This window comes from Vidua macroura, chromosome 3 (assembly GCF_024509145.1).
Source record: "Vidua macroura isolate BioBank_ID:100142 chromosome 3, ASM2450914v1, whole genome shotgun sequence".
Lineage (NCBI taxonomy): Eukaryota > Metazoa > Chordata > Aves > Passeriformes > Viduidae > Vidua > Vidua macroura.
The window spans coordinates 33,674,108-33,696,384 of record NC_071573.1 but is presented as its reverse complement, the minus strand read 5'-3'; the positions used below and the strand labels follow the sequence as shown (position 1 = coordinate 33,696,384).

Here is a 22,277-nt window from a genome sequence, read left to right as displayed (position 1 = left end):
TCTTCTCCCAGAGTGGTCTCCCAACCTCTGCAGCCACCAGGTACTGATCTGGGCTGTTTGGCATCAAAAAAGCATTTTACAAGTCAAATCTTTGTGTTCTCTTACTACAGAAATCAGCAGTCAGTGAATGTGTGTGTCCCAGGGGATGTGTGTGTCCCAGGGGATGTAGCAAGAACAGGGGGTCCGGGTGGGCAGGCCAGCAAAAGAGAAGGAAACTGTTTCCCCAGAACTTTGGAGACTTGGTTGTCCTCTTACTCCTCTCCCCGGTCCCAAACCTCATTATCAGGAGGCTCAAGGAGGGCAGAGGGATTGTGTGCACTGAGTCCCCTCTGCTGCCTCCCTGCCTTTAACCTTGTGGGAGGTGACTGGTGGCCCTTGGCAGGGAGCTCACTTGCACCCACCTGAATTTCCACACACTGGCAGGGGCTCGATCGACTCCTTGTGATTCATTTTTATGTGGCACAAAGCAGCAGCTTGCTGCAGCCTGATGTGCAACACCCACAAACGCTCACATTATATAATATGAATCTAAGAAGATTAAATTTTCCGGTCTGAGGAAACGCATGCACATAGGGGTGTACACACTTACACACAGTCTGGAGGGTAGCTGAGTGGAGCTGAGGGCAAAGCTTCCCTTCAGACACACTGAACTTGTGCTTTTTTGGCACTTAAAAACTGGGGCAAATAGCATGTCTTTGCCCGTGCATAGACATGTGTGTGAAGCACAGCAGCAGCTGAGTGTTCTGCATTGGAAGGAAACACGAGAAGCGTTTGTGTGTGCTTGGTTATCCACCGTTTTGGCAAAGTCTGAGCAGCAGCATGGAGCAACAGGTGGAATCCAAACAGTCCCAGCACTAAACTTCACCTGTCAGCGTATGGCAACATCCCTGGGAAAGCAAACAGAGGGGGGAACTGTCCCCAGAAGCCCTGAGCATCTCCCAGCAGCCTTGGAGACCCCGGCCCATCCTGCGGCCAAGAGCCCTGCCCTGCAGGCACGTGCCTCGGGGCACAGCCCATTTCGATGCACAAAGTCGGGAGTCATGCGGACTTTGGGGCGCCCAGGCCTTTCGCCCAAAGATGCACTTTGCCTTCCAGAAGTTTCACGTTCGGAGGGGAATGCAGGAAATGTGCTTCACCTACAAGTGCGCACAGTGCTCACGCTGCCCGGGCAACGAATGGATTTGCCTCTCTCTCTGCTCCTGCGCCTTCTCGTCATTGATTCACATTGTTTTGCTAAATACAACTCGGCCCCTTGAAGCTGCTCACTCAGCTTTTACTCCCGCCGGAGGTGCGGGGCACGAAAGGCGCCGGCAGGAGCGGGGCTGGGCGGCCGCTGCTCGGCACGTGCAGTCCCTGCCCGTGTCCCCGGCCACCCACCGCCACCATGGCCATGAAGGGGCCGGGTTTGAGACCCGCTTCCTGAGACCCAGCCCCAGCCGCGGTGATGCTCGGGGTACCGCCGGTGCGTCCCTCTGCGGCCGGCAGCAGAGCCGGGGTGGCCGCACCCCACCTCGGCCCGGGGTGAAACAGCGGGAACGCACCTCTCTTCACCGGAAACGGCCGGGACGGGGTGGCCGTCGCCACCGCCACCCGCTCATGGGGACATGGGGACGGACGGACACCCCCCACCTCCCCCCGCAGGCGGCGCGCGCCGAGGCCATTCATGAAAAAAGTTGACGTCAGGCGGGTGGGCGGGGCTGGGCCCGGGCCACGCCCCCGGGGTTATTTAAGGTGGCGCGGCGGCGGGCGAGGGGCTCAGAGCGGAGGCGGCGGCCGAGGCGTACGGGAGGCTGCTCGGTCCCGGGCAGCGCCGCGCATCGTCCCGCAGCGCCTGGGTGCCCCTTCTGCCACCCCCCGCCCGGGGCAGCCTCTGCTGCGACTTCATGTCTGTGCTGTGTCCCCTGCCCTGGTGAGTGGGCGCTTCCCGTGGGGGGCGGGGGGATGGCCGCTCCGCCGCCGCGGGGTGCTGCCGGGGGGACGCTTGAGGCCGAGTCCCTTCCGCCGCCGCCGTGCCCCGGGAGGAGGCGCGGGGCCCCGGGGAGCGGTTCAGGGACAGCGGCCGGTGGCGGCCGTTCTCCCGGCGGGCGGTGCGAGCCGGGCGGTAGCGGGACGGATGAGCCGCCGCGGGCGAGCTGCGGGAGGGAGTTCGCTTCGCTTTCTCGCGCTGGAAATGCCATTAAGGCTCTAAGAGCCGAGCTGGAATTGGCGCCGCGCGCTCCCCTGGTGTGGGGGTCCCCGAGGTTGTAAAATAAGCCAGTGGGATCTAAAGCACACCGGCTTGAGAAATAAAAAAATTAAAAAAAAAAAAAATAGAAAGAAAAACCAAAACCCCCGCGCTTGTACTTTATTTACTGTGGTTTTTTACTTCTCCTCCACTCCCCGCGGGGCAGAGCTGGAGGAAGCGTAGTTAAAAGCGAAGCGCTGCTGCCGGAGCGTCCCCGGGTGTGCTTGAGCTGGGTTCTTGGGGGGAGAGCTGCGGAGGTGCTCCGAGGGCATTGGATGTAGCTCCAGCTTACGAGGTACTGAGCTTTTTCCGCTGCCTTCCAAGGGGGGGCAGGAAGGAAAGGACCAGAAATAGACTGCCTACAGCCTCTGCTGCTCGCTTTGCTGCTTGAATCGTGCTCAGTCCTGCCGGAGCCCCTCAGATCACTGGAGTGCTGTCTTTTGTCTCTAGCTCTGATTATCTGAGATCCGCTGAAATGACTGAAGTGATGATGAACACCCCAGCCATGGATGAGATCGGACTAAGCCCCCGCAAGGATGGGCTGTCGTATCAGGTAAGTGTTTTGCTGGCAGTTGAGGCGCTAATCCCGTGTGGAATTGCCTGGGCTAGACTGTAAGCTTGGTCTAACGTACCTTTTCATAGCCTGACCTACTAGCAGGTCTTGCAGTAGTGAGAACTAGTCAACAGACTGGAATGTTTGCTTGGCAGGAGATGGTTGTCTAAAATATCACTCGCTATCAGTGTGGGTTGGCAGAGGATTCACTTGTTTTGAAGTGACCGAGCCCCTGCTCATTCAGCATTCCTGGGGCTCAGTGGAGATGGGTTAAAGAAGGATTCGTGCCACTCACTGGGCTGAGAGGGCTCTTGAGATCTTTGTAACACAGCATACAGCTGATCTGCTGAGAGCAGGAGGATGCTGTTTATATGGCATCTGCATTTTTTTGAGCTAGTTCTTGGTTTTCCTGATGGGCGTGCCCATTTGAGAGGGTTAACAGTCCTCTGTAAGATACAGTGAGGCCAGATACAGCCTAAATGAGCCATGGAATGTCACTGGAGATATCGGTACCTGGAGGCACGAGTTGCATTCATTCTGAAACTTCTGAACAGTGTAGTTACCTATTAATCTCTAGATCAATGAAGACATGTCTTCAGTGAAGAAGTGGTCTTCAGCTAGATTGAGTCTTAATCCTTTAGTCTCAATATCACTTTCATTTCCTAGCCTGTAGATAATCAAACCACAAGTTAGGCACCTTAGCTTCCTAGCTCCATCATTTTCTTCACTTCCAGGAGACTCGTTGATGAGATCTGACACAAATGCAGAATGCTGGCAGACAACTTGCATCTGCTCTGTGCATTGGGTGACTCTGACTGGCTCATCCAGATGCAGGCTTTGTCCTTTGCAGATGTTACACAATCTGCACCGAGGCATTTGCTCCAAGTGTGCATTCAGATGAGGTGCTGAATGTTTGCATATTTATGTCTGAAAAGAGAACTACAAGGCAGCAGCAGTGCACTGGAGCATGAAATCCACTGAACTTTGGGCCACCACTGAGGCCTCTAGCAGAAGCCATAGCTATGTGGAGGAAAAAGGGATGCATTCCTTCTTTTAGTCAGGATTCTGGCTCTGGATAATGCAAGTTGTTTGGTTTATAGCTGTGCTATGCTTCAGTACTTAGCTAGTGGGGAGTATACAGCGTCTCTTTCCTCTCTTACAGACAGAGTGCAGAGGCAATGACAGTTGTTAAATCTGAAGCAATCAAAGTAACCTGCTTGGGATGTCCTTGTGGGTCACCTTATGAAGAGGCTTAACCCAGTCAGGTCAAATGCCTCTACCCATCCAAATTCCCAGGGAAAGGCAGAATCTAGGTGCCCTGCTTGTTCTAATGATCACTTCAATGAGGTTCTTCCCCAGATGATAATGACCTTGATAAAGTCTGCTGTGGTCAACTGGGGAACAGGACTGTTTGGTTTTGAGTGGATCACCTGAACATGTGAGTCATAAAAGCTGACAACTCATATCTGTGCAGGGTTTCTGCATCCTAGATCTGTTCTCTTTAGTGGTCTAGTTGTAGGTAATTTTTTTCAAATGCCTGCAAGGAATTTCACTTGATGTGATGAAGAGTGATGGCAGCAAGAGTAGAGGAGTTGAAATGGAAGACCCTTATGGCACTAGTAGTGTGTGGGCTGTGTATAAGGTCTACCTCTAAATCAGGTTAGTGTAAAGAGGATTGGGGAGCAGGATCCAGCCTTCCTTCTCTGGCTGCTAGGCTGAGAATGTCACAGTGTAAGTCAAGGTAAGTTGAAAACATCCTTAAAGGGTTGAAAACTCAACTGAGACCAGCAAGGACAAATCTGATGCAAATAGCACCATGAACTTTTTGTTCTACCTCAGACTTTGGCACTTTGTGCCTCATCTTGCTGATGGAAAGAGTTTGGTTCATGGAAAATTGTATGCTTGTCTGAGAGCTGTAGTGCAATAACTTAAAACCAGACGGGGCTAATGGAGCATGACTGCTCCTGCACTGAGGCTTGTTCTAAGCTGTAGCATCTTCTTCCACTCATCTGCAGAGTCAGGCACTCGCAGTGTAACAGCCCTTGGCTGGCTATGAGAGGCAAAAAATAAAAAGTGGAGCCAGACTCAAGCTTTTAGCTTCAAAATTTTGTCCTGTTCCTTTAGTAGAACTTGATTTTATTTTACTACAGAGATTACCTCAAACTGGGGTTCAAAATTTCCCCCTTCAAGCTGTGTAGAGCAGGGACTGCCTGGGAGTTGGTCAGTAGGATGCTGCCTGTGAGACTGTGGACTGCTGCTGCCACCAGAGGCAGGCATGAAACTGTCTGGACCAGAGGAGGTGGTACAGCCCAGCAGCACTGCTGCCATTCTAGAGCACATCAGTACCTGCTGCAGACAGACTTATCCTACCAGGAGCACTGTTTTAAAGACTTTTTTACTTGGAAGTAAACTGAGGAAGCAAGTTCATACCCTGAGTATAAACTTCAGCAGTCTGATTCCTCTGTCTTGTGGAGTTCACTGCACTTCTTGTCTCCTCTCTGTCTTGGTGGTTATGAAGGGAGCTTGGGTTGTTGACTTTTTTCTTTTGCATCTTCCACCCACTGGGGTATCTGTTTGTCCTAGATGTCAGCTGAAGGTCTTCACTCTCCTCCCTGGTGAAGTGCTGGGCTGGTCATCACTGCTCAATAGTGTGAAAACTCAGACTGCAGAAGGAATACCAGTATTGAGTTGCTTCCATAGGCTTAAGGCAAACATGCTTTCTCATCATAGGATTGCCTTTTTTCCAGTTAATATGCAAAATGCTTGTAAACTAGCATGCTAGCTTCAAAATCATGCTCTGTAAGACAGCTTTTATTACTGTATTTGTGGCAGCAAACTGCTTTCTGATGCCCCTGAAGGTGGTTCAGCCAACAGATTGCAACGGCCTGAGCAGAAGTGAGTGGTGAATTTGGGGCATGAGTGTCAGAACAGGGCAGCACAGACAAAACAGAAGATGTGACTGAAGAGATGATGTCATGCTGGGTCTTGTGCCTGCAGTGAGAAGCTATTTCTGGATCCTTAATAGATGTCCCATAATTCCCATGGGACTTACTAAACAAAAAACTCATTGAAATGCAGCTGATGGCTCAAGTTGCCCCTGCTACAAACAGATGTAGCTATGGAGGGCTTCACACACTTCCTGCCTGGCAGTGTCCAGCGAGCCAGGCTGTTTCTGCTGCCAGCCAGAGCTAATGCACTGTTTGCTGTTTGCCCAGCCCCAGAAATATCTGTTCTTTGAAGAGCCTCATCAGCACTCTGTCAGCTTGTCCTCTGTGCTGTCTCCCAGCAGCATGAACAATGCCACTGAAACTGAGGCTGAATTAATCATTTCGTGGAGCTGTTGTCAAAACAGTGCCTTGACCGGAATCCTACCTTGCTTCTTGGAAGTGGAGCAGGGTCTGAGCACAACTGAAAACTCGTTAGTGCCCAAAGTGTGTGTTCTGAGCAAAGGCAGTGTCCTGAGTTGAGTGTGCTGCTTTGCTGCAGGCTGGCTGGCAGGTGACTCGCTGGTGCTTCAGGCCCCATGTAGGAGACTGGCCTGCAGAGGCTGAGCTTGCCTCATGCCCTCAGCTGAGGTTTGGTTGTCATGGGGAGCTTGAGCTCTTTAAGTCATGATCGCATCATGCTGGGATCTGTGTAGGTTAATCACAGCCACAGCTCACTAGGAATCACGTCAGAGTGCCTGAATCTGGGTAAATAGGCTTAAGGCTCTATCCAGTGGCTGTGCCAAAAGCTTGGTGTTGGGGAAGTCATTTCTGGTGAGTGCAATACCTCTTCACCAGCCCTGGAGAAGCACTGGCTTTCCCAGGGAACTGAGGGGCTTGAGCTGTGTCTGCTGGATCCCTCCAGTTAAACTGGACCACCAGTATGTTACTGGCTGTTGGCTCAATGGAAATTGAACTTCTCTGTAATTGTTTTCTTGTCAGGTGCTTCATGTCTGTGCAGCCTTGATTTGTGCAGGGGAAGTCCTTCAGAGGTGCTGCTTGCTGCTGTGGAAGGTTTTGAGACCAGGCTGCAAAAAGGTGGTGATAGCAAGCATGGCTGCTAGACAAGATTAATAGGCAGAGTCAAATGTATTCCAGGGTCTGGGAGAAGACAGAAGCAGGATATGGGATAAACAGATACAAAAGCAGTCATATTGGCAGCAATGCTGTGCTTGAGTGCTCCACTGAAATCAAACTGAGGACAGCAGCAACACCTAGGAGCATGTTTTTTCCTCCCTACTTTGATGCCTTATTACTGTGAGGGAAAATGGTTAGATGTAGGAAGTTTCCCTGACATCATGCCCTGAGACAGGGCAGTATTTCTGTGGCTGGGGAGTTGTTGTGGCTCATCAACCTGAGTCACAGCTGCTGTGTACATACTTGGAGCTTGTTCTTGAGTCATGACTACTGTGTGAGTAAATGTATGCATTGTAGCTGGAGAAGGCCTCCAGAGGACACTGAGAGATGACTGAAGTACTTCCTGAAATCAGCTTGCTGTGCTTCTCAGTGGCACTCAAGTTTTTTTTCAGAACTTCAGTGCTGATTTGGGATTTGGAATATTGATATTGCTGAAGAGGCACAAAATTCAGCTCTTCAGTCCAAGGAGGATGAGCGATGTGTCCATCAGGGGTGTGTCCTGTACCCAGTGCAGACTTTGCAGTCTTGGATAGAGCTACCACAGTCAAGCAAAGCCTTCCTTCAAACCAGTAACTTAATTTGGAAAGATGTCATTGCTTTAGTCTCCCTGTAATACAATTTAAATAGTTTTCAGCCCCATGGGAGGGGAGACAGGCATTTTAACTATGGGTGTTGGTATGGAGCACACATGTGGAAGTTGTTTTGAATTTACAAGTGTCACTTGGATTATGGTAGTGCTGAGCTAATCTTCTTAATTGCCTGACATCTCTCCTGCTTTTGGTGTTCCTCCATCCCTGTGAATGCTGAGAGAGGGTATGAGCCTCCCCAGGGCAATGAAAACTTTCCGTTCTTGTTGCCAAGACTTCATCCAAGGATCGTAGAGCTAGATCATCTGAAACAGAGGCAAACATGATCATCCTAGAATCATTTCAAGCTTTTGTTTCAAGTTCTGCTTTACCCTGCCCTTTCCAGCTGCAAGGCAAGAATTTGGTTGATTTGTGTGTGATCTGGATAAATTAATGAAGAGAGCAGTTACCAGACATAAATCCAGAGGGGCCTGGTAAAAACCAGTCTTGCTGTTAGCAAGAGGCTGTGTTGAGTAGTGTAAGAAGCAACATCCATGTTCTCTGTGGATCTAGAGGTGTTGGAGGTGTCTCTCCACAGCCAGGATTTGGGGCTCAGCTACAGGGGAGGCTCTGTGTGGAAGCAGTTGCAGCCCCTTGTGCTGCATCATGCAAGTGAAGGGGTGGAAGATGCCTTTGAATTGCTGCAAATTTGCTTTTAGGCAGCCATCACAACCAGTCACTTGTCCCCCATCAAGTGACCAGTTTTCCAGGGGAAGGTGTCTGCCTCAGCCGTGTGCAAGGTGGCTCCCTGTCAAGCACAAGAGTGAGAAGCTAACTCATGGCTCTTGCCCTCTTTGTGGGGTGGGAGGTGCAGAGCCTTCCTCCCACACCCCTGGGCAGGACAACGCGAGCAGAAAGGCTTGGAGGCAGGTGTTGCTGTCCTGGCTGCTGTGCCAGAGAGTGATCAGCTCCCAGGTCAGAGCTGAGCTGCTGCAATTCCAAGTGTGGAGCTTGCTGCAATTTAGGGAGGTTTTTTTTTCTCCCCATTGTATAAATCTGGAGTGGGACCAGATGAGGCCTATGGAACCAACAAATGTAGCAGGGCAGTACTGGAGCAGGACAGAGAGAGGTGGTGCTTGCTTATCTTTTTCTATGAAGAGGAGTGGGAAGGCTGGTTGGGTTAACCTTCTCACTTGGCTTCCCCAGATGTACAGTTAGTCTCAAACCCTTTTTCCTTGGGGCCTTGTGCTTGGCCTGCTGTCACCCTGCCCATCACACAGGAGGAAATCTGCCTTTCTGTATTTTTTCCATTGACTGTCCACACCCCTTCAAAGTGCAGTTGCAACATCTCCCTTCATGCTGCCTCAACGATTAAAAAGCATGACTTAGTGGAAAAAATCCTGACCTTCTTGGGTTCGGCCTGTCCTGCAGCTGTTTGAGATAAGATTGTGCTAGGTTTTTTGGGTTTTTTTTTTATTAAAAAAGCTGCACACCACATTTTGCGGATATTTGTTTGTAAGGAAATGACTACTACTTAGTTTCTGGAAAAAAAAAAAAATCTGGCAGGCTGTTTTCAAAGAAATTGCTCCAATTTGACCTAATGTGCTCAAAATAATAGCAGCCAAAGGTTAGTTTAATTATTATACTGCTATTTTTCTTCCATAGGAGGCTATTTTCATGACATTATCAGCTTATGTAACCTCTTGAACCACACTTCTTTTTCCATTGCAACCTTCTAAACCATGTAATGTCAAGAGTATTTTTTTCCCCTATCCTGGGTTTAGAGAACTTGATGCTTAAGAGCCACTGACTGTACTTTCAGTAATGCTGTGTGCCTGAAACTGATTTTCTTTGGCCAAGCAGAAGCCACAAAGCTCCAAGAAACAGTTGCTGTCTCACTGGTGCTGGGAGTGGCTAATAGCAAGTAGCTCACACTGCAATGCCCAGGTTGATGTGGCTGTGTTCAAAGGACCTCAGCTGCTCTTGTGCACCTGAAAAACGTGGGTGGTGGGAGCTGGAGTCTTGCAGCACTGTCCCCAGGACCAGATGATCACGTGCAAACAAACCCTCATTTGTGCATTACTTTGTTCCCTTGCCTGGATTTGTGTTAGGTAGCAGCCCAATGGCTTTCTCAACCTGATTGCCACAAAGCTTTGGGTGTGAAGGAAAAATGAGGCTGAAGAGTAGAAGACTGAATATTGCCAAGGGGGTGATGCTGTAGCTAATAGTTGCTAGGTTGAAGAAGGAACTGATAGGCTGTTGTTTCACTTTTTGTGGCCAGGGCTTCCCAAGGTGGTGGGTACCCACATGATTGGCACAAGGAGAATGAGGCTTCATGATTAATAATCAGGGCACCTGGATGGGGAGCCTGCTTTTGTAACTGGAACCACAAAGATCAAAGCAGATGAGATCTTGCTCTCAGAATGAGGCCAAGGCTGGCAGTGCTGCTCCCTGCAAGGGTGCTCTTGTAACTCACTTGAATGCAGATGATGTTAAAAGTACAGCCATATGACTTCTCACCTGGCCTACAACCTCAAGGGGAAAATGCACTTTGTAATTTTCTTCTTTGGGCTATTTAAACACAATTCCAATGTGAAATGGACACTCTGGTAAAATTGTTTGAAATAGCAGGTAGTGGTTGTTTAATCTTCTGGCTACTAACCAGGAGGTCTGATACAGCAAGTGGATTTTATCACCCAAGGGTTCCCTTCTGGATGAGCTGGCATTTGAAGGTGTTCCCCCAGCAAGTTACCCACAAGTAACACAACCTTTTCTGTTCACATTGCAATCTACTAGTGCAAAGCTGCTGCTAGCACTGCACCAGCAGTTTTGTTTTTTTTTTTCTTTTACTCATGCTTTGCTTCAGTTCCTAGTAGGATCAAAGTGTGCATCACTGGCACTACCAGTCAGTATGGGCCCTGATGCTGCTGCACTGCATGAGCTTGTGCATCCATGTGGCAAGCAGATGGTGGGAGGGAATGGGTAAGGTGCACCTTGAGGGGCTGGAGATCCAGGAGTCCTTGTACTCAATGCATGAGAAGTACAGTGCAATTTTGCACTGCAATAATAGAATATATATATTTTGCATAACTACTGGCTATGCCACAGGTACCCCCTTCCTGAAGAAACACAGTCCAGTCCCCAGCCCTTCCATAAAATGAGTGTCCTGCTGAGTTTCACTGCTGATGTGTGGTAGCTGTAGCGTGCAGAATACTACCAGAATTATCTCTAAAATTCACCTGAGCTATTTCAGGCTGGCACTGTGGCCCTGGAGTGATACCAGACACAGGCCCTTGCTGCAAGGGGCTAGGCTGCGCTAACCCTGGGTTGCCATGGGCCTCCTGCCTCCCAGCAGCAGAGCCTGGAGAACAAGCCTGTTCTGATGTGCAGCCTGACCAGCAGCAGGAAATGAGATCTCAGATTCTCTGATGGAGAGAGCTCTGTGTGCAAACTCAAGAGCATTAATGCAAAAGCAGGGTGGGGGGGCGAGGCATTTGGATAAATATCCAAAAGGGCAGATACCTATTTGCTGAGCGCTATCCAAGCAAGCGCGTGCTTCGGGAGCCTCTTGGGCAGTGCTCATTTCCATTACTTGGAGACTTGGAAAGGTTATTTACAAGTTCAAGAGTATTCCCGTCACTCAGTGGTTGACTCTGTGTCCAGACTAGTCTGCCCTGGAGACCTCAATGTTCCGAGCTGGGCTTTTGGCTGGGGCTGTGTGAGTGCAGCCCCTCTCACAGACTGTTCCTTGGCTCTTTCAGATCTTCCCCGACCCCTCAGACTTTGATCGTTACTGCAAGCTGAAGGACCGCCTGCCCTCCATCGTGGTGGAGCCCACGGAGGGTGACGTGGAGAGTGGGGAGCTGAGATGGCCGCCCGAAGAGTTCCTTGTGCAGGAGGAGGATGAGGAGGAGGAGGAAGAAAACTGTGAAGATGCAAAGAAGGACAACAAGGAGCAATAAATGGCATCTGGGGAAAGGCAAGGGACTGCACCCTTCTGAAGAAAGAGCCACACTTTCTTTGAAAGTCTTTTTAATAAGACAAGTTCAATTTTGCACCTGCGAGATCTTAGTTTTTTTGTATTCTCTGTATCGAGAACTGAAGCCCTCGGTGTCACCAGACCTCCTGAGGAAGGAAGGAAGTAACGCAGAGCAATGTTTGCTGTTCTTGAGATCATTATCTGTATTTTTCCGAGGCGGAGGCAGCAGTGAAATTCCAAGCACATGGCAGAGGGTGACCACACGAGGACTGCTGGAGGGGGGAGCTCGGGAAGGGGAAGGGAGAGTTGGAGGTGGCAGCGTTTGGCTGGGAGCTGCCTCTGACTAAAAGCATGAGAACAGAGCCAAACTATCTCAGATTTGCCTTTCTTACAGCTTCCATTTTGTGTGTTGGGGGGTGGAAGGGTGTCCATAGCAAAGCATGGCTAAATGATCTAGTGACAAGGGGCCTGTAGCTCTCCCTGGTTCGGCACCTCCTAGGGTAAGGTGAGCGTCCGTAGGAGTAGTCTGGTTTCTTGCTCTCGCTCTTGAGCCTGTTTTCCAGCTACTTTCCCCAAAGTTTCTTTCTCCCCCTGTTTGCCTTTAGACTCTTCAATGCTGAGCAGCTGTATTTGCAGGATAGCATTAGGCTGCTGCTTGTCATCTCTCCTGCAATGCTCTAGCTTATCTTGCAGGTGGTGAGCATGAGGTGGTGTACATCAGATGTAAAAAGGTGCTTCTGTCTGCAGCAAGAGCTCATGTAGGTTTGAACACCTCAGATTTTTCTCTCCTATTTGCTGAGGCTGCTGTGGGTGGTCTCGTCTTGTACAGTGCCCCAAGCCTAAGGGTGGAGATTTATGCCTCCTTGCCTTGGTGTCCTTGAAGTTTTAGGGTCATTTGTCTCTTAACTTGCTGGTCAATGGACTTGAGAGGGCTGGGGTGGGGGGGTTCTCCTCCAGCTTTGCACTGCAGGGCCTCCTCAGTGCAGGACAGGCTGGTAGGGAGTGTTGTGGTGGGGGTGCCACCAGACCTGGGGGTCATCCAAAGATGAAACACCAGATCTAGTGTGGATCACCAGTGGAGTTTGCAGGATGGGGTCTGCTGGGAGAGGATTAGCCTCGGTGTCCTGAGACAAGATGTGTTCCTGCTTCTTAGTGAGGGTGAAACGTTCGTGGTTGTTTTAATGAAGTGCAGACTGGCTTGTGAAGTCTGGGTTTGTCCTCTCTTCACCATATCCTGCCTCAAGGAGAAGGCCAGTCTGCTGCCAGACAAGGTCACCTGCTGCTTTCCTGGAAAGGGATGATCTTGCGGCTTTGGGGACCAGCTTGGGAGCCAGTCAGTCTTGGGATAGGATGAGAGCAGTTACCACCTAAACCAAATCTGGGGTCATGGAAGAGAAAAAGAAATGTCAAGGCCTTAACCAAACTTCCATAATAATCCCAATGCCACCCCCCCCCTTTGCTTATAACTGGTTCCATTTTTAAAATCTGTTTGGACAATGTGTGTATTTGTATTTTTAATACCTCATGAGTAGTTAAACGCTGGTGGGGTTTGGGAACTGCTTTTAATGTATTGGCAGGATGGTTTTAGTCTTGTCTTGCTTGTGTTTCAACATAATGGCAATAATTTATCAGCTGTGTAACTATTTTTGGACAGATGGGAGTTTGGAGATGAGTTAGCACAAAGCAGGAGAAATTCAGTGTTCCTACACTGCAGCTGGCCTCTGGTCCAGCCATGCAGACCCAGTCAGACACTCTCCCTGCCCACCTTGGTGGATGGTTGATCACTGAACAGCCATGATGTGGTGATACCATTTTCTCTCGTGATGGATTCAGCTGTTGTGTCTGTAACACTTGTTCTAGTCTTGCTGTCTTACTGGAGTGAGCTTGTACACCTGCATACCAGCCAGTTGTCTTATTTCTAAGTGTTACTCTCTATTGGTCTCTACCATCTGTACCACCAAGTCAAAGCTCTATATCAAAGATATTACCGTGTGGGCAGCAGTGAGATGGCAATCCTTGGACTTCAGACCTGCTGTCTGCCCTAAAGACTTGCATATTTCTGTCTGCATCCTTTTTTTTGGAAGTATTGTGTATATTTCTATTTGTTGTTAAATGTATCTAAAGAACAAAGCACTCCAGTAAAACTCCTGTTGTATGATATACATTCTATATTTCTGTAATTCTTTTTTGAGCCTCAGGGAGAAGCTAGCATTTTTTTCAAACTACATTTTTGTCACTGTGACAGTTGTAAATAAAGTTTGAAAATGCTTTCCAAACATACTGGCTTTGTTTTTACTGCGAAAGTGGGTTGGGATGGTCAACCTTCCAGATCATGGCTGCCAGTAGAGCCTGGAGATGCTGGTTTCATACTGGTGGCTGGCTTCAGATCATGCCTATGGCATTGGAAACCTAAGTCAACTTTGAGGGGCAGCACCTTTGCATTCAATCTTCCTGTGGTTGCTCATTGCTGTGTGAAAAGCTGCAGCAAACTGCTGCTCTGGTTTATTTATTCCTGAAAAAAATTCTGTATTTATATCTATTATCTACATCTAACCCCTTACCTAACCTTACAGAACATGAAGTAATGGAGAGTGGAAACTATTCACAGCTGCTGTTAGTCATGTTCCCTGTGCATGCTCTTCCCTGCCCTGAGCAGCACTCATGAAGACAAGCCTTGCCTTGCTGTGTGCTTGTAGGGTCTCAGCTGAGCTACCCAGGGTTGTCTGTATTGGGTCTAGAGGTCAGCTCTTCCTGAGTAGTCATCACTCACCTACTGCAGTGCTGCAGTTTGTGGTGCTGCTGGGGGAAATGGCATTTTTGAGTGTGAGTCTGAGCTTCAAGGCACTGTTCTAGGTGTAGAAGTCTGATTCAGTAATTCAAGCTGTGTACTTAATGGGATTAAATTTTCCACTAAAACCCGGTGATAAGCAAATACCCTGGAATACTCATATCTTTAAGGTACATGGATAGAAGTTCCTGTGATTTGGCAGCTAACACTCTAATCTAACCTAGGCAAACAAGCCCAGCTGAGGCTGGAGTGTTATGTTTACATGAGACTAGTTTAAATACACTAACTAATAACCCTTCCATTTAATGCTTGAACTGAGGGCATGCTCAGTGTGAGCCCCACAGTTCAAAGATGAATTGTATCATGCTCAACCCTCATGGATATTTTATGCCATGGGAGCAAATGCAATATTAAAGCTGACCTCTTCTTTTCTTCAGTCAACCTCTAACAGAGGTGCTTTGATTTCTTCCTCTCCTCAGGCACAGAGTTGCTTGCCTTGTAGAAACTGCTGCAGGATTTCCAAGACGACCAGATGTGCTGGTCTGAAATCAGCGAAGACGTTTATTCTTGACCCAGAACGTTTTTGTTTAAAATATAGCACTGGTTAGGGAAACTGCAAACATATTGAACTTGTCTGCTGCTTCCATGTGCTACACACCAACAGGTTTTTCAGGCTCACATCAGAATGAAGGATGAATCCTGATGTGTCATTCTGTTTTGGGGCGAGACCAGAAGGGTTGGCCCCTGAGTGGGGCTTGCTCAGCCAGGGGGTCTGCTTTGTATCAGCCTGGAGCAGTGCCGGTGGGAAGGAGGCTCTTCCCTGCTCCTTGACTCCAACTGTTGTGGCCAAAGTGGAACTTGGATCATCAAATGAAAATGGGCTTGCTGCTGAATTGGGTGAGCCTTAGTCATCCCAAAAAAATGATGGGTGGCATAAGGACCTTTCTTTGCATGCAGAACAATGTTTGTCCTGGGTTGCATTTGAACCTGAGGCGTTTGTCCTCCTCAAGCTTTGCCCTGTAGTTGAAAGTGATGACACAGCAAGCTGTGCTCTGCTGTCCTGCTTAGTTCAGCTTTTGTTCACTCTCCCAGATATTTCATTTCTAGTGTTCAGTGTGCACCCACTTCTGTTGCCCTTCATCAAGCCCACAGCCACTTGAACCTCTGCACATGAACTGCTGGCATCTGACTTTGCCTATGTTTGGGTGCAGACAGGAAAAACTCTCTCTCTGTGGGAGTGCAAAGATAATTCACCAGCAGTGCATGTGGGGACCAGCCACTCCTAAGACCACTCCTAAGGTCTCCTTGGTGCAGGTTAAAGTTGTGCTCTGGTGTAACCACACTCTTTATCATTTCAAACAACAGGAGAAGCTGAATTTTCTTTCAGGTGAGCGGTCTCCTTCCAATGTTAATCCCAGTAGGAAGTTCCCAGCCTATGAGGACGTGGAGCTTTCATCCTTGTGATGCTGATCTGCTTTAAGATGCCTTGAAGCACAATCAAAACTAAAACAAAATCCTCCAAGTCTAGTCACCTGGAACAAACCAGGGGATATGAGGAGCAACAGCCTGTAATGCACATGCTCTGAGCTCTCAAAAAGCAGTCCTGAGCACCACACATCTCTATACAAACAAGAGGAATTGCTATCACTAAATCCTTACTTGAGGAGAAAAGCTCTGGGTGTTTCATGGTCCAAGTGATGCCTTCCTGCTTATGTTTGGACAGCAAAAATCTCTGTCTGGACCTGAAAGGAGCACAGCAGAGTTTAGTTATGCACCTGCCTGGTGTCCCCGCGGTGAGCAGCTTCTGTGTCAATGTCTCTGCAGCAGGAGGGCTGTGTATGGGACATCCCTTGAGGCATGGTGGCCCATCCTGGGCTTTCCCAGAGGTCAGCAGTGTGAGCAGCACAGTGTCATTGGCTTTGAGCCACTTGGGTTAAAAATGTGTCCCTTTCTACAGCCCCAGTGATCATCCAGCTGCAGAAAGGGCTGTGCAAGCCTGGCTGGAGAGCAGCTCTGCTGAACTAAGCTCAAACCCATCCTTACACAAGTGGTTTATGAATGCTGGTTTTAGGAGTGGGGGAGAAGAGGCTTCATGCCCATTGCCTAGGGAGGAACTGAGTGCAGAGAAACCTGCTTCACCCAGGAAATGCCTAGCGATGAACAGGGATGGAGAGAACAGGAGCTGCTGCAAAGCAAGGGAGGGCACTGTGGGTGTGGTTGTTAGGTGGATAGTGGAGAGCTGCTCTGCCAAAGGTCCTTGTGGCTCCACGGTTTCATGCCTGAAGGACTGGAAATGTAGCCAGGACAAACCCTGGGGCCCCCACTGACCTCTGCAGCTCCCAGCTTTTGCTCAGTGGAAGTTCACCTGCAGGAAAAGATGAGTGGGGCTCGACTGTGTCATGCTGTGCTGATGGCCCCAGCATGAGCCAAAAGCCTGGGGTAGCAGGCTGGGGCAGTTTGGGTGCCAGGACTGGAGACAAACCAGCTGGGGAAGAGATTCCTTTGTTCTCTGGTCTCACCTTACCTATAATGGCTAAAAGGGGAAGGATTGGGGTCAAAGCAAGAGAAGTAATTTTTTTTTGCTGTTGTTTCAAATCAGACCTTTTCCTGTAAATGAAGAGCTTTTTCTCCCACACCAAGTTACCAACTCTGTGAAAGTTGTCTTGTGCTTTATCCACGTTAAAACAAAAACCCCCAGCCCCGTGCTTGGGGTCAGTGACCTCTACCTTTCCCACCGAAGAGAGCAAAGACAGGACAAGAAGAGATGGAAGATAGCAGTGGCTTCGGACAAGGGAACAGAGCCTGGAGAGGTGAACCTCTGCCCACAACAGGCAGCTGAGGCATAACAAAGTCAAACCCACTGTTCTGAGAGCGCTGAGGGGTGGGAAGACTGCAGAAGCCACAGGAAGCATGCACTGAGCACTCGGTCGCTGCCAGAGCTGTAACCACACAGGGTTACCGTAGCAGCGACCATCAGCTTCATCTGATAAAAATAAGCAAGGAAGTCAAGTGTATGAGAGGGAGAGGATGTCAGAAGCCAAGCATGAAAATGTCACAGCAGCTCTGCTTTCATTTTCAGTGCTTCCTTCTCTATTCTGCCCTCAGCCAGTTCAGGAGCCCAGAGTGTGTCCTGCCTCTGTCCCAAACATCTTCTGGCCCAGGGGTGCTCGTGGCCACACGCTGTGTGCACAGTGCCCTGCCATAGATGCTGGGAGCCTCCTGCACACAGCCTGCATCTCTGCTGCAAGCTGCAGGGATGGAGCCCAGCCAGAGCCTCGTCCCGCTGCAGCCAGGCAGCTCCCCACCTCCTCCAGCGTCGCACTGGCCGGTGCCCTTGGCTCTGGACTGCAAGGGTGAAGATCAGCACAAGGGGAAACACGGGAATATAATCCCAGTGTGGTCACTGTCGTGTAACAGCCTGCTCCTGCTGTGCTTCGTGCTGAGAACAGCTCAGCTGGGGTGAGGAGGTGGCTCAGGTTTGTGGCTTTCTCCAGCTGTGCTGGGGCAGTGAAGAAGGGTGGCTGTATGGCAGGGAAAAAGGGTGGCTGTATGGCAGGGGTTTGAGCTCTTCCCCACAGGTTCTCTGCATTCAGAGGTATAAACCAGGCAGGTTACAATCAGCTCAACAAATATTTGTCAAGCACGAGCCTTCCTGGTGGTGTTTGACAACTCTTTTCCACTGCAGTTGCTGCCAGCCCTGCCAAGCCTGCCATGGATGCTGCCTGCAGGGCTGAGGACTGACCCCTGCTGCCACCGGAGCTGCAGCCACACTTCCCCTGCTTAAAACTTGTTTTGCGGCCGGGTGACAACCACGCTGGGTCCCCTGGCATGGAGGTGAACTGGCTGAAGGTGGATGCTGGGGCAAGCAGCAGAGGTGGTGCTGCTTTCCACGTTCCCTCGGGTGGGAAAACCCTTTCCAGTGTGCCAAGAAGGCTCTGTGTGTGTGTGTGTGTGTGCAGTGAGATTTGCCTCTCATTGCCCTGCCCTCCCCTGCTCTAGTGCCCACAGCTTGCTTTGCCCTCTGCTCAGCCTCCTGAGTAATTGGCACATTCTGACATGGATTGGGTGGGTTTCATCCAGTAACATTCCAGTTGCTAGGATTTGGGATACCTTCACAAGAGGGGAATGCAGAGGCAGCTTTAGAGCAGGGTCCCATTCATGAACTTGCTCTGACAGTAGGACTGGGAGAACTTTGCAGGGGCTCTTCAGTCCCTGCCAGGCTCAGCAGATCGTGCTGGGGCTATTATCCCCTGCACTCAAGGACAAAGGGATTTTGTAGTGTGCAGTCTCATGACCTGTCTCTACCTGTGGGGCTCACAGCTGACCCAAAATGGGATTTGCCCACATCTGCAGCACTTGGATGTGGATTCCTGGCTGGGTCTGCTTTGGGTGTCTCTGTGTGGGAGAGGGAAGAGCCTGTGGACATTCATATGGGGCAGGGGTAAGTCATGCTGCATGCTCCTGTGCGTCCCATTGGTGCTCCCAGATGGACTCCCGAGCTGTGCTGGCCCATTCCAGGGCCCTTCTCAGCTGCCTGTTTGCTGCAGCATGTTTCACAAACTGCACCCTGTCCTTGTGCTCCTTTCCATACAGAATCCTTCCTACTTTTTCTCAGTAGCAGCCCAAGCAATTTCTCCAGGACTTCCTATCTCTGCCTTACTTATCTGAGCAACCAAACCTCTGTAACTATTCCTGACCTCTGTAAAATGGGATTGGCCACAGAATGCAAGAAGTATAATATTTAACTTGAGTATTTTGTTCTTTGTAGGGACTTCTCATCAGTGACTTTCCATACCTGTCTCTTCCAACAAACCTTAGATATTTATCTACAGGGAAGGTTCCTGGTGTGAGGCAGCAGCAGTCACTTTTGAAGAAACCTGATCAGAAGAAATGTCCAGAGCCACTGCTGTAAGAAGAATTGGTTTATTTAGCTGACTTTTACCCAGAGAGCCAGCAAAAGCTCCAGACCCTGGAAGAAAGGACCCCAAAAGCTTCAGACCCTGTGATGCCACGTCCCGCCCTGGCACTGGGCTAGTCATGCTAAGCTGCCTCCATGGTAATTAAAATGTGGGTGTTTAGTCTGAGGTAGTTGTTAGGTCTCCTGCTGTACTCCATGGAAGGAAGTAAACATCTCCAGAAGGTGAATCATTTTAACAGCCTATCTGGAAAGAATGTCCTCAGGCCAGTAAGAGGATGGAGATAACCATGTAGCTGATTAGAGGGGTGGAGCACCTCTCCTAAGAGGAAAGGCTGAGAGAATTGGGACTGTTCAGCGTGGAAAAGAAAAGGCTTTGGGGTAACCTAATTGCAGCCTTCCAGTACCTGAAGGGAGCCTACTACAAGAAAGATGGAGAGGAACTGTTTAGAAGGGCCTGTAGTGACAGGACAGGGGGAATGGCTTCAAACTGAAAGAGGGAGTAGGTTTAGATTAGATTTTAGGAGGAATTCTTTACTGTGAGGCTGGTGAGGCACTGGCACAGGTTGCCCAGAGAAGTTGTGGATTACCCATTCCTGGAAGTGTTCAAGGCCAGGTCGTTTGGGGGCCTGAGAAACCTGCTTTGGTGGAAGACATCCTTGTCCATGGCAGGGGGCTGGAGTCTAGATGATCTTTAAGGTCCCCTCCAAACCCAAACCATTCAATGTTTTTGCATGGCCAGCTTTCAAGCAGCTGAATCCAGATGAGCTGAACCTCACCCTTAGTTTGTTTTGTACTTTCACCTTGTTGGGTTTGCCCCTTCACATGTCAACGTCCCCACTTCTGTAGTGCAAAAAGATTAATGCATCCATGGCCAGCCATTCTGCGTGCACCTAGTGGACTGACATTGCTGGAAAATTCACATTTCTTAAAAAATAACCCCGAACCAGCAGGACATCAGTCACATGAAGTGACATGACTGGTGAAAAAAACCCCAATGGCGAATGGGAAGAATGAGGAACACACAGGCAAGACTGCAATGAAGACCATGGAGGTAGAAGGAGAGGTGTCAGGGACAAACCACATGCAGCTAGTTCACAAACTCTTCATGAGGTTCATCTCACCTGTGCTGAGGAAAACAGACCAAGGAGGTTAAATAGACTCCCTGTCTTTTGTCTGCAGCCCAGCTGTAGGGCTTGATCCTGTTTGCTCCCTTGCTCCCGCAGCAAAAACCTCTGGGCGTACATGGATCTTGCACAGTACCCCATCTTTCTGTATGTGCCAAAGATTCACTGTAACAAATGGCAGACAGGCACAATCTACTCATCAGGAATCACCTCAGTGTCTCAGGAAAAGTTGTTATTTCCACTCTATTTTTTCATATTAAAATGTTGTGGACTTCAGTATTTCTCCTGAGAATTTTTCTGTTCCCACACATGTCAGTCCAAGTACTATCAGTGGTGTCTGACTTCGGCAGGTTGGCTGGACAAGAGTCTCCTCACAGATTTCACGGGGATGCTGGTCTTTCAGCCTCCTCTGCTGGGTTCTCACAACCAGTCTGTCCCACCAGGAAAGAAAATACAAGGACCAGCAGCATGCTAGAGGGAACAGCAGCTTCCCCTGCCCCTCACAAAGCACAGGCTCTGTAGCACCCTTGGAAACATTTCATAGAAGGGCAGAGCACCCACCAGCAGTGGAGAGCAGCAGCCTGCCATTTGTGCAGACGCAGCAGTGTGTGACAATGCATGGGTAGTAAAGCCAGCTGTGAGCAGCACAGATGAAAGGCACCATGAAAAACACGGTAGGAGAAGCACAACGATGAGAGTACAGCATTTTCACTTTCCATCTGTCGATGCCTGCCTAGTGTAACTAGAAGGAGAAGTGAGAAAATGATGGCCTCTGAAGTTTTATTCCATGACTTACCTGCTATTTATGGTGTTACATAAAGGCCCAGTCTAGAGCTACTTCAATGATCAGATGCTTAACACAAAGATGCATGGAAAGGCTTCAGGTTTAGCACCTATTTTCTTCACTTGGCTGCCCTGGTCCTCTGGACAAAAGCAAGTCTGGGGAAATGAGTGCCAAAGCCTTGCCTGTGACCAAAACGCAGTGGAGGACTGGCAGGAGGACGAGTAACCGACAGGAGCTGATAACAAGTTGCCTTTGTTAATTACTGTTTTTAAAGTCCAAAGTCATTGGAAAAAATGAGTAAAGTTAGATTTCGCACACTAACGACAAGAAGAAAGTGCACTGGAATGTCTGAGTCACCGCTTTGAGCACTGCTAATTACACAGAGATACAGTTTTAATATGCTATGTTACATATTACAAATGTGTGCAGAGGCTTGGAGCAGCCTGGTTCTGTCACTGAGTGGTATTTACCAGAAGATTTGAGGCTGGGTGAGATGACCCAGCGGGCTGCAGTTAGAGGGGTGGGGTTTTTTTGTAGGTGATTTTATTTGTTTTACACAAAATTGGAGCCAAGTCTGAAACCAGCAAACTGAAATAGCAGGTAACGATTTTCTTGCAAAAGTGGGAGCTGGGTTTTTACCCAAGCCCACACTCACATGCAATGTGCCCTTCACCCTGTATCTGAAACCTGCCATGGTGCTGGGTCTCTGGGGAGTGACTCTAACACATATAACAGGTTTGCTCTGTGTGCGTGTGCCAGCCCCTTGCTGGCAGCCCAAGGGGTGTTTGGAAACCAACTCTGGTCCAAACTTCACAGTCCAAATTGAGATGATTGCACAGGGTAGGGCAAGGTTGGTCCCTGCTGGTGGTGAGCCCTGGGTGAGGGGCAGAGGACCTGGGGAGGTTTGGCCGGTGTCCTGGTGCGTCTGGATGCAGCAAGGCCAGAGGAACTTGCTGCCTCTGCTGGAGGATGCTGCTCTGGTAGCTCCTGGACCAAATCTGCCAGCCCTGGGTAGGAGGCTCAGGCACCCAAGGCACCTCAGAAGGCAGAGGGTACCTATGCACAGGCTCACACATTCCTCCTTGGTCGTAGCCTTCCCAGGTAATCCCAGGGCAGCCAGCACGTGGGCCCTGTCAGGAGACAAGTTTCCTGTGGCCCACAGGGACCATGAGCTGCAGAGCCAGCACCAGTCTGCCCTGCGAGGTGCAAAGATGTCCTTT

At 49.6% G+C, this 22,277-nt stretch overlaps 1 protein-coding gene across 2 annotated transcripts; it reads left to right on the top strand.

Moving 5' to 3' along the window:
* The first annotated feature begins 1,700 nt into the window (after positions 1-1,700).
* On the top strand, positions 1,701-13,719 carry LBH (LBH regulator of WNT signaling pathway). Of its 2 annotated transcripts, XM_053972316.1 has the most exons (4): positions 1,701-1,909; positions 2,391-2,519; positions 2,675-2,777; positions 11,226-13,719. In XM_053972316.1, the coding sequence occupies exons 3-4, from the start codon at positions 2,700-2,702 to the stop codon at positions 11,424-11,426; spliced, it is 279 nt and encodes a 92-aa protein (XP_053828291.1). In that variant the 5' UTR covers positions 1,701-1,909; positions 2,391-2,519; positions 2,675-2,699; the 3' UTR covers positions 11,427-13,719. The 2 variants fall into 2 exon arrangements, with proteins under 2 accessions (XP_053828291.1, XP_053828290.1); XM_053972315.1 differs by lacking the exon at positions 2,391-2,519 and having other exon boundaries at positions 1,702-1,909.
* Positions 13,720-22,277: the final 8,558 nt, after the last annotated feature.